Source organism: Cylas formicarius, unplaced genomic scaffold (assembly GCF_029955315.1).
Source record: "Cylas formicarius isolate icCylForm1 unplaced genomic scaffold, icCylForm1.1 PGA_scaffold_6__28_contigs__length_40554024, whole genome shotgun sequence".
Classification (NCBI taxonomy): Eukaryota; Metazoa; Arthropoda; class Insecta; order Coleoptera; family Brentidae; genus Cylas; species Cylas formicarius.
In genome coordinates, this window is record NW_026844347.1 from 4,267,615 (window position 1) to 4,280,840 (window position 13,226).

General features: G+C 30.7%; 1 protein-coding gene across 7 annotated transcripts in view; it reads right to left on the minus strand.

Moving 5' to 3' along the window:
* Nucleotides 1-6,546: 6,546 nt before the first annotated feature.
* LOC132702990 (complexin) overlaps nucleotides 6,547-13,226 on the minus strand; it is a 444,845-nt gene continuing 438,165 nt past the window's right edge. For all 7 annotated transcript variants that reach the window (XM_060671970.1, XM_060671968.1, XM_060671967.1 and 4 more), the window contains one exon: nucleotides 6,547-9,371. In XM_060671970.1, the coding sequence (XP_060527953.1) occupies nucleotides 9,298-9,371 (74 nt within the window). In that variant the 3' untranslated portion in view covers nucleotides 6,547-9,297. The remainder of the gene's footprint in view (nucleotides 9,372-13,226) is intronic.

Here is a 13,226-nt window from a genome sequence, read left to right on the forward strand (position 1 = left end):
TTTGAAACTTAATGTAAAACACGAACCAATAATAATAAATATAATAAATAATAATAAATAATAATAATAATAATAAATATAACAATTGACTAATGAGATATTTTAATGTGTGCCAATTAAAACACTTAAATTTGTAATCCTATTATTTTTGCTTAATATAAAGTTGGACAGTTGTAAATTGGTACACTTAGTTATTTCTCAGATATATCTTATAAATATGACTTGGTTTTTTGAATATATAATTTCTTTATGAAGTAAACACAAGAAAATGGGGATAAGCTGAACTTAAAATTGTCAAATGTCGATTGTAAACAATTAAGGAAAATTTATGCTTTATGACAGTTTTATAATTTTTTATTTTCATATTTTGTTTTAATTTAATAGTAACAGTAAAATTCTTGAAATAAATTAAGCTACTTCTCATTAAGTGAAAAAATGTATCAACTTGTTGCTTATACTTTTTTTTGCGGCTTAGACTTTTGCACAGCAACACGAATACATTCGTCATCCCGTGACGCGTGACGTGTCCGTCCTAAAATTACTTTACTAAAATTACACAAATATCACACAGGATCGCTCCCAAACCTGTGACTAAAGTACCGAGAAAGTCCACAGTGGCTCACGAGCGTGGGTAACGAAGCTGATGTCTTAAAATAAGTGTCACTTTCCGTATTGTATTTTGGAGTGGGGAGTAGAAACATAACATTTTCTCAGAATGGCGGCTTTTTAATGACACGTGCCTTTCCTTACCCAGGGCCGCGAGCCACTTTGGACATTTCCCGTCAAATTAATGGTAGAAAAGTATAGTTTGCAACAAGTTAATAAACTCGCTTGTTAGGCACTCGTTCCGCTCGTGACTAAAATTGCGTTTATCATATTTGTTGTGCAATATATTATTATTGGAAAAACTCACTTTCTAAGTTTGTTTGTTTAATTTCTTGCTTTACTAATGCAAAGTCGTTCTCGAATCCAAATTTTCAATCAAATTCTATTTGTTCATGTTGAAATGATCCCCATGTATATCCAAAATTGGTTTCTCAAAGGGCTCATAAATTTATAAGTATTTTTGAATTCAGAATACAGATGTCTGTTTGGATGGTATTGTTAAAATCTAAGGTGGCGTCGTGTCTTTGTTATTTGACAGGAATCATCTAACTAGTACATGGTTTTAGAAAACTAAAGTAATAAAAAAGGAAATGCACTAAGTTACTATCTGAACGGTAGATTTTTAAATTATTTGAAAACCCTAAGTAATTTTATTTACTTAATAGCTTAATATTATATTCGATCAATTATTATTAAAGTATTTCAGATAAGCCAGATAAATAGGTCGATACTTTACTTGAGTGGCTGACTATTTCTTATCAGATAATTATGAAATTGTACAAATATTCAGTAGCTCGTTTGTTTAACGAAAATAGTGTTGTCAGTTTTTATAATATCTAAAGTAGACATAATAAATTTTGTTATATAAATTATATTATAAATGTAAAATAAAAGAAAAGGTTAGCGCAGGACACTGCAGGACAGCTTTTGGACTCACGGAAATACACATCTTATTACTAATATACGTTATCAATAGCAATGTCTCTGAACGAGTTTTAATATTTGACTTAAAAACACTTTCCATTGACACATAATTTTTTTCGGCGTCTTTCAAAATAAGTTTTTTCTACTCCCGTCTGTAAAATATCTAATTACACATCAATCTAGCGTGCGGGAAGTGTCACTTGACCACGTCAGTTTCGTTTCCCACGGATCCGAGCCACTTCGGACATTTCCGGGATTTTACCGCACGGATTTGGGAGCAATCGGATGTTTCCGGAGATATTTCCCACGCTTTGAATTTTTGATGTTAGTCGCTTCTGACGGTCATGTCAGTGAATGTATTCGTGTTGTTTTGCGAAAATGTACCCAAAAAATACCGTTTACCGCATTTGTTGCATAATATACTATTGTGTGAAATTTTTCATATAAAATTAACTTTTTACTGTTCTAAACAGAAATTAACTCAAGTTACCTACAATAGTATATTATGCAACAATTACGGTAAACGGCATTTGACTCACGAGTTTATTTGACACGAGCGGAGCGAGTTTTTAATAAACGAGTGAGTTAAAAAGTTTGCCGAACGTGTTGCATACTATACTTTTTCTACGACCGTTAGTTTTTGGGTACATTTTCGTGAAACAACACGAATACATTCACTGACATGACCGTCAGAATTGACAAACGTCAAAATTCAAAGCGTGGGAAATACCTCCGAAAAGATCCGATTGCTCCCAAATCCGTGCGGTAAAATCCCGGACATGTCCGAAGTGACTCGGATTCGTGGGAAACGAAACTGACGTAGTAAAGTAACGCTTTCCGCACGCTAGATCGGTGGGTAATTAGGTATTTTACAGACAGGACTAGAAAAAGTTAAATAATTCTCCCTATGAAGTGGTATATGTTAAGTTCAAAATTATTCTTGCTGTATTTTTAATTTTTGTTTTGACTTTGTTGAAACATGTCGGATTTTTGAATATTCTTGCAAAAAAAGCTACTAATTCTTCTAGTAATAACAGTTATTTTCGAATTTTTTTCTTTTCTTGATTGGTTCGCTTCATGTGCAGAATCAATTTTCGACTGTTTTTTCATTAAAACAATCGTCAATTACAAGCCTTTTGGAAAATTTTAATTTAATACAAAAAAAAACATTAGGAAGCTTTATGACATATCTATCATTTTGATAGCTCCTTTTCTTCGAGGCCCAAACACCTTGAATTTAGGAAACCAAGTAATACAAAATGGTTATCTTGCAACTGTAGGAGTTGCCATCAAAAAACTAGTCCACGCTATATAAATCTATTTAACGTTCGAATTAGTTATAATTTTCATTTAATTTGGTGTTTATTATTTCTCATGATGATTTGTCATGTATGTATGTATGTATACTACTGGATTATCACTTATAATTAAGTCTGATGATATACAGAAATGATTTTTCACAATCCCTTTTACGGTTCAGTCTCTAGTCGGATTTCATATTTTGACATATTTAGTTCATGGGTATTACTATACTTATACCTATTTATATATATATATATATATATATATATATATATATATATATATATATATATATATATATATATATATATATATATATATATATATATATATATATATATATATATATATATATATATATATATATATATATATATATATATATATATATATATATATATATATATATATATATATATATATATATATATATATATATATATATATATATATATATATATATATATATATATATATATATATATATTGCTATTTTCCTTCCACACATGGAACCACATAGGTACGCCCTGCCCATGCTGCTGATGCAGGAAGATAGGAAGTCCATTCGACTCGCTTTAAACCAGTGACCTAGAGGCATTCAATAACCAACATGATTATAGGCAATAAATATAGAGGCTAAGCACCGCTCGCTTAAACACCATTTTAAATGATATATCGAAAAAATTTTTAATTAAGGTAAAAAGAAAAAACTGCCATAAACTGTAATATTATTTATTATTAAGTTTCTTTCTTTTTACAATAACGTTGCAGGTGGTTTACAACTAACAACAATCAAGTCGGTCGACTAAGAATTTTTTTATCATTATTATATAACAACGTGAACAGCCCTTAACTACTATAGGTACTCAGGCATCTACAAAACGTGTTTTCTTTCTCTGTTGTTTCACAGCTTCATGAAACAATCACTGTTAGTTTAAGTCTATATTTAAATACAAAATAAGGCTTGCTTTCGGTTATTGCCTATCAAAATTTAATTATAGATGGTATATAACTCTTATTATTCCAAACAATAACCGAAAACGATTTAGCCCTAAACTTAATATCGAATCAACAACAATATCTACATGACAATGTTATGCGAATATAAGCTATTTCATATAACAATACCTCGATTATGTCATCACCACTTATCTGTTTGTTAATATGAAATTATCATCGCCCAAGGGACTCTTTCCAAAATATATTTTCTTTCAATGTTTTCGCTTTGTTGTTGTTAACAAAAAACCTAAGATCAGCAGAAAAGACGACCCTTGTAATGCGGTACAAAATTCACATAAAGTAAAAAGCAATTAAGCCAAAGTAAACAACGGAAACTTTCAAATAATAATAACTGTATTAAGGCGTTTTTGACTGATCCAAACATTTCTCACGTCGTTTACTCCAGCTTAAAGTTTTAAACTGATTAAGTAAAATAATTTATTAATGAGTTACAGGTTATAGGTTTCCTAGAAGTAAATTATGTGTCGTTGTCTCCGTAAATTCATTTGGTTTGTTTCTGACGCAATTTAAATGTTCTTGGCGTGTAAAGTTCGGCGTTTCGATCCTACTAGATGTTACGTTTTTATACAGTTTGCAACTCCTGCGTAAATTTTCCTTAAAAAGAATATTTTGCATTGAAAACTATCACGCCATGTTCGCTTAAACATTTGACATGGACTAAAATTAAAGCGAAGTTATATTGGTACGTCCTTAAAATATTCCACAGAAATCGATAACTAAATACTACGGTTTGCTCGTACAAAAACACCAGAGGTTGATTTAAATACATATACCTATCCAGCCACCGATTAGCTTTAGAATGATGCATTAAAGTCATTTTACACAGATTTTTTTAAACACCTAGTATATATCACACACCAGTCTAAGGACTACTATGAATTGCTTGTTTTTCTTCATAAGTTTTATGTTACAACGATTGGGCAGGAACATTAAAAACTTAATAAATTCAGTATAGTTTTAGGTAAAATCTGGTAATTGAAGAACTGGGCACTTAAATTTACTCGAAGTCTTTTTACGTGTTCGAATTCGATAATTTAAATTTACGAATAGTAGTAAAGTTGCAAGAAAAAAGACTGCGCCTCATAGCGGTGGTTAGGAGAGTTTAGCCATAATATGGTAACTGTTTCAGTCAAGAATTATTTTAGATAAAGTTTACATGACAACTTTCAAGTTTTATTTACTGAAATCAATTTAATCATCTTAGGGACTTAACCCACATTTCTAAAGTTGCGCCCACTGCATAATAGCCTCTCTTAAATAAATTCGTATAAGATATTTGATGACGTAATTGTCTGAGTATTTGCAGTAGTCCATCCAGATCCAAGAAAACCAAATTCATAAATAGTTCGTTAAGTTTTCTGCGACCACTTGATCATTTTGCCAAGATTTATTCGAATTTCGACCGGTATATCGGGAGAGGCTAGACACAGTTAAAAAAATGCTTGAAATATATGTAGAAGGAAATCTAGCTGGGGAAAAAATAATACACTCTTTTTTCCCAATCGATTTGAAACACCTTACGCGCTAAAAGTTTTGCATTGATTTGCATCTGGGCGAGTGGTCACTCGGTATCCCGTTATTACCTTTATTAACGTTGGTTTCACCCAAATTCCGTAAAATGAAGTCATTTTCGCTGGTAGTTTTGAATTTGGTTTTGCTTTAAATGCTTAAAAAACTTTTTTTCCCAACTAACAACGAAAAGAACCAACGCTGGATATTGAGTATATTGCGTTTTGCCAAAATGACACATTTAACGTTTGAGCAACAACGACACTTTACTATTATATACGTACGGTCTCTAAGAAGCTACTTCACGTACAGTAAGTAAGTAAAAGCATGCTCCAATTAAGGAATTGATACATATATACTATAGGATAAGCGATGAGGTTGTTTTGTCACGTTCGCCGATGAAAATAACTCGTAGCGACAAATTTCGAAATATCTGACCGTCAAGCCCGCGATTGAACAGGGCCGCTCCTCTTTATACAAATAATTTCAATAAGCATTTGCCAATAACTTTTTTCAAGGCACTAAAAACAAGTGAAACACAAAATTCACTAGCGTTTCTAACTTGGGACACCGTGGGGTACATTTTGTAATAGATTAACAAAAGTTTTTTACTTTTCAGTTTTGTAGGAAAAATTCGGATGTATTTACACGTGTTCTACAATTAGTATTATTATTGTCAGAAAGGTTTTTACCAACGAACCGAAAGATGTCCAAAATGACCGAAATTTTATTACTTGTATTTTTGTATTGATGGTTTCCAATTGGGGAGGGGGGACATCTTGAGAATTCATTTCATCGGCAGACATAACATCAACGGAAACGAGGACGGTGGTCAGAAAGCAGTGCGTTCTAGTACAACCTAAAAACTAAATGAATTATGTCATATTTAGAATGCGTTCCCTATTTATTAATATTATTTAATTATTCTGAAATGTTCGGCTCTACGTTTTCTTAGTGTTTATTAGAGTTTGATATAATACAAAAAATATAGTAGAAAGTACACGTGTAATTATAATCGTTAGAATGTGGGTAGAACGTGGTGTCTATATTTGCAGCATAGGAGAGTCGAGAATGTTCGGTCACATTTTTGATATTTTGTACTCATTCGAATTTGGTCTCCGGCAACAGCAGTTTAACAAATATTCCAAGCAGATTCTCTGTTGATGTTGATATGTGTTCGTGAGACAAACGTTTTTAATGTATCGGTTGAAGGTTGACTAAATTAATAAAACCGACGGTTTCGAGCTTTTCTGCCAAAGTAAAAAATATTTGGCGACATTGTTATTACTTCCTTCTTAAATGAATGAATATCGAAATGTATTGCCAAATATCTCGAAATATTTTTTTATAAACAGCATTTAACAGATACAATATTAAGCATAGGTATATATAGGGTATTGCTAATTTGAAAATTTTAACGTTAAAACTTTAATACATTTTTTGGAAAAAGGTAGCAGAGAACTTACTTACCTAAGGAAAACCACAACACGAAAACTTTCCTACAAATTTATTTATACGAATAAACTTTACTCAGGAATACCTACATTTTAAAATTCGAAAAATCCATAACTTTATGCAAAAGATACGATATAATTGGCAATATAGATATCTCGACATTCATTGCTAAAATATAAAACTCCAAAAAACTGACGAAAACAACAAAATAACTTAATGTCAGTCTGGTATGCTTACTATGTTGAAGCAACTAACCAATAATTAATGGATGACAGTTTCTGTGGAGATACTCTGTTAAGTTACCTAAATTGTTTTAAACTTAAGCCGGTTATGGGAAAAATTGGCATGCTCAGAGATAGATTCGTCCGTCAGTCTGCTTTGGTCGCATAACAAGCGCGAAAAACATAAGAAGCCAGCCTCCTAGTCAAATCATGTGCCGTGTTTTTAATTCGCTGAGTATTCGCAATCGGTCAAAGAGGCTAAGATTTGCGTGAATTCCATAACAAGAAAAAACTTTTCTTAGTAAAAAAAGATTACTTACAGCTTTACATTTTTTGCCCGATTGCATTTTGTAGGTCGTTAAAAAAAATACAAATTTCATTGAAAAATCACGTTACAGTGTATGCCATGTTAGATTTTTGAACGGTATAAATTGGGGGGGTGTCAAAGAGACAGGAAACAATGAACAGAGAACAAATATAACATGCAACTAACCAACGAAATTTATTGTGTACGAGTTGAATATAAAGTAGATGAATAAACATATGGAAATACGTAGTGTAGGTAATGACTGTAATCATGTATAATTGAACAACGACAATTATAACCAAGCGGAAGGAAAATCAATTCGAGAAGTAAAATTAAATTTTACACCACATTTACAGCCCCATATAGTTACTATGAAAATTATAACAATAAACAAATATTCATAGTTATAAGGATTTGAGTTACTCAAGCACGTGAAACATCTAATTGTACGTTATCTGTCTAGAAAAAAATAACACGCAATAGTAGTCATGGAAACCGTAATTGAATTGAATTAACGTATTTCCCAACACTGTCCTTTTTTTTATAGACAAACAACAACGAGAGCTGCCAAGGAATTTGGATGACCAATCACAATGCGTTGTGCAATAAGGAAAGTGAAGGATAGTCGCTCGAAAAGTATTAGTGTCAAAAGTTGAAAAATGAAAAAAACAAGGTTCAATTTCACGCTTTCTTAAAATTTTCACTATTTTGGCGATACATAAAAATAGGTTAAAAACTATATTTTCATCTACTTACAAAACCTGGTAACAATGTTTAAACGCTACGACAAAAGTATTATGACAACATTTATTTAAACAATTGATCAGGTCATCATAATAGATTTGTTACTTGTCAATTGTTTATCGCAGTCTCTTTTTTTGGTGAGGATTTGTATCTGCGTGGCCACAACGATGTACTAGCGCTTACAGCAGTTTTGGTTGCGTTTGCGCTTGGATGGAAAATATTCGAGCTAAGTTAAAGATGTAGAGGAATTTTGCATACGAATAATAGGAACTTTTTGTCAAATTTATTCGAGTCAAGTTGGCACTCAGTGAAGTTAAAGACGATAATCGTTTACAATTTGCGTTAGCTCTCAGAACATGGTTCTAGAAGTGAAATGTAAGGAAAACAAACTCTGCTAACGTATTGTTTTCTGTCACTTATGGATGTCCTTTGTTCTTTGTAATGAGCACTCTTTACAATGTAAGAATTAACAAAACTCAGGTACAAACATTTTCTTTAACGAGTCGCAAACGCCACACAACTTTTTGTAAACGTCATACTACTAGTTCAAATGGGTTAATTAAATTTAAACGCGGCATTGATAAGGGTTTGACTTTTACAACAAAATGTGTCTCGTTCATATCGAATTACGTCAACCCTTTCTAAATTATTCTGGCGCGTCCTCCAGAAACTTTTAGGTTTCGGCAATGAGAGTTAAAATTCATTTTATCTAGGTCTAAAGTTATGGTTGCCGGCCATATTAACATTATGGTAAAGTATAATGGTAAACTACGAATCTGAGATCGATTTTTGTCGATTTGAACGGAGGGTTTATATTTAATTTGGTCTCTATATTTGGTATATTGGCAAACTGTATATTTAATTACGGGTTTAGAATTTTCACCATACTCAGGACACCCTAACTAAAAAACACTAAGGCGGGGGGGTTGTGTTGTTCACAGCTATCTTGTCATTTCCCTTTTCAAGGTCGCAAAACACATAGCTACCTACACGAAATAAGTTATAAACATCACAGGTGTTACTTCTACCAACTAAATTAACAAAATGTTCCAGATAAATACCGGCTTTTTTCTGTTTAAACCTCGAATGAGACGATGGCGCGAAAGCAGATTTTTCGTCATTGTGGTTTTAAGCAGAAAAAAAACTATCGCATTCCTAAGGTGGTGTAAAGCCTAGAAGGGGGCCAGCGCCTTGCGGTCGTCCCCATGTTCATTGCATTACACATTTACTTTCGAGTTGAGACCTGAGCTCATTTACGCTCGACTCTATCGTGTTCTTGAGTTCTGAAAAAATGCACATAAACGTATTTACAAAGGGAACAGCGCTGCGCAAAAACGTTTTTCACAATAATTTAAGAAAAGTTGCACCAAATATTAGAAGAAAAATAAAAGAAGTAACATTATTTCACTGACATTTCCGTCCGTGGTTATTCCTACGTATTTATCTATTGGTTAAGGTAAATAGAAAACCCAGCTTCAGAGTAATGTAGTGGCAATGATTGTGTGTATAATTTGCTTTCTTCCAAGCGGTCAGTACTCTGAGGTCGATAAAATAGAGATCATAATTTATCAAATTATTTCGTATCTAAACCAGAATTACTTGTGGACAATTTATCATCAATTAATCAAAATTAAATAGCATCTAAACCTAATTTTTTAACTGAACAAATTTTCATCAATAGTTCCTAAAGAACTCAATAAAATTTATTTAGACGGTTTTTACTTTGTTTAAAGATATTTTTCTCTATTTTTTTTCTGTCAGATTTAAATAAAGTAGCCTTATGAGCCTCTTATAATGCCAAAATATAACAGAGGAATGAATATTGCCATAACATCTCAGCGGATCATTGAGAAGTTGTATGGAATTTACAGTCGGTGTCTTCACGTGAGTGATATTACATTGTTTTTCATTTTATTTGTAACCTTCAACTCGATATATATATATATATATATATATATATATATATATATATATATATATATATATATATATATATATATATATATATATATATAATATATTAATAAATTTTAAAAATCTAATTTGTGATATGCCAAATGATTACTACAAATTTGTAGTACTTCAGATAAAGTGGAATCCCAAGATAAACGTCACTCTGTACTTGATAAGTGGGATACAGGAAAAGAAATAAAATTTTATTAAGACTATTTGACGGTACGACTTCATGATTTTAAACAGGTTTTCGCAACATAATAATAATAATAATGTCATAATGAAAAAATCATGTTATACTTAAAGAATCGACTTAAGAGATTGGAATAATATGTTAATACCGTAAAACTCTTAAAATGCGTTGCTTTTTACTAGTAAAAGTAGAAAGTTTAAAAACATTTTTCGTCCATTTTGACCTAAGACACAACGAAGAGAGAAAAAAAATTTTCGGCAAGCATTATCAGGATTCCGATTATGCCTCCATAAGAAGGGTAGTCCGTAGATCTATTACTTTTCTTGTGATAGCAAGTATTCTCTTGACACACATTTTGGCCTACATTCCAAGTTCGCAAACAATCAAACAAACAAATCCGTCTTTTTAAATAAAAAATGTCTTATTGATTCCTCAAAAAATTTAAGACAGCTTATTCTTTTAACATTTTAAAATTTGTAAATGATTATACTTAATTCGTTGTAAATTACTAGGTATCCCACAAAATAGAGACAAATTTATATCTTTCTTCTTGGAAGTACAGATTCTAACCAAATTAAATAAAGAACGTTATTTTTGAATCGATTAGTATCATCACGCTGAGTAAAACAATGTGTACTTACCCCACAAGTAGATAAAATAAAAATAACTAAGAATAAAACAAAACTAAAAACATAATGGTTTATTAAAATAAAGTATAGCTAATACAGACAAGTGCAAAATAATAAACAACAAAAATGTGAAAAATACCTACACAAAACGATACTATAAAATGTGTGTTTAGTATATGGGTGTGTACACTAAGAAACATTTAACAAACTAAATAACAGCGGCCCGTCAAATTTGAGCTTATTAACAACAAGCATGATCGGCATACCATGAAAATAGAGCGGTACTAAAAATATAGTAAATAAGCATTTTTGACGTCATTCCTATTATAGACAGCATAACACATTGAGTCATTCCATAATTTTAGAAAGATGGACAAAAGTCTGACAAAAGCGCGAATATTTCAAGAATATCTGGATTTTATACTGGATTAATTTTAGTCAATCAAATTTTAGCTTTGCTTGGTAAGGCAAATAAGTTTTGTGAAAACCCAAAAGCACAATTCACTGAAACTGAGGGGAAAAGCTTTTCTTGAGATACTTGAAAATTTTCAAACTTTTTTCCAAAGAGACAAAGAACAGCGTGATATACAGCATAACACATTGAGTCACTTTTGGCAATAACGTAGTTATATTTTATAAAAGACCAATATATGTGAATATGTCGATTTTCGTATTTATTTTTTTATCTACCCAATTTTACATAAAAATGTTAAAACCAAAGTTTACGTAACATAACAATAATAGGATCAAAAACTTAATTTTATGTAAATGTAAAAATTCATAGTGCAGTTTAAACGAATCTGAACGGCAGTTAATGAGATTTTTTGAAACTTATTCTATTTTGACTACAATTAAGTGGAAATGTTATACAAGTGCTAACAAAATATGTTTTATTTAATAATTCCTAGCCTCAAAGCACTATCAAAAGCAAAAGATCCAAGTTTTCGCACTATTCATAGCGTCCTCAACATAGGTCATGCAAAGGGTTTGAACTTTTGAAGGACTGTAGTAAATTTAATTGTTGGGTTAATTATATGTTTTTTTATTATATTTTTAATTCATTTCACTCTTTTTTTTTAAATTGAAAACTTTCTTTTGCTGATTTTAAAACAATATGCCAAAATGTAGGGCGAGACACCTTCCATCAAAATAGCGGTTTTTCCTATAGACGACCTGAGTTTATTTTTAATGATGTATTGTCAAGCGATTTAGAATTTGTAACGCAATATATTTGTTGATTCAATAGTCGATTCTAAAAACACAATATTTCTTTTTAATAGCAATTCCTAAAAATTAGAACAACAGACCAACTTTAAATTTTACACCGTGATGTAAGAGAAGGCGCTTAATAGGTACAAAAAATGGCAATATCTTGCTTAATTTAAACGGTTAAGTTTATTTTGGTTTTCTAATAAATTTCACATATGCTTTTTGAAATTTTAAAATTGAATGAAGTGTCTAAAAATGAAGGGGCCTAAACCTATGACACTGATTTGATATGATTTTTGAAAACCGTTTCAATCAAATCATATGTATATATATATATATATATATATATATATATATATATATATATATATATATATATATATATATATATATATATATATATATATATATAATAAAATAAAAAATATTTTTTATTTCAAAGAGAGTAAGAGATACGTTCCGGACATGTTGCTTAAAATTGGGGAAATTAATTTTTACACTAACAGAAGCTGGGTGAAAAATTTAAAGTAAATTTTGGTATTATACAAGCGCCTTAATAAGAAGTTTTCTTTAAATCGCATTATCCACTTAGCATAAAAACATGTACATTTATATCGTATATTACGGTTAAAAAATCTACTTGGTCGGGGTACTTCTAAAGAGTGATTGTCTGGTTGACAGTCTCCAGCAATTCGTTGGAATTGAATAACAGTTTAATGTTATATTAGTACCTTACGAATATCCGAATGGCATATTTTTTTCATCTTTTAATATGTTTATCTAAAAAAAATTTGCACGTTGATAATATTTGCAAATCATTAATATTTATGAGAATTGCAAGTTCCTATGTAGAACAGTATACTCATGTCATAATGAAAGTTGAGATGGTTTAAGCTCAAGCGTCGATATTTAATGTAATTTGTTCAAAGCAGATAAATAGCAATCTGACTTAAAAAATTCCTATTTTAATTGTATATAATACTAATTATATTAATAGAACAACCAAATATCTTTATTATTGGTTCTATGATCAAAATACGATATTTACGCTACAAATGGAACAACTAAAAATTATAAGTAATTCATGGTACAGATCAATAATAAAGACATTTTTTAGTGGCCGAGATAAGAAAAAAGATGGCCGCACAAAATGG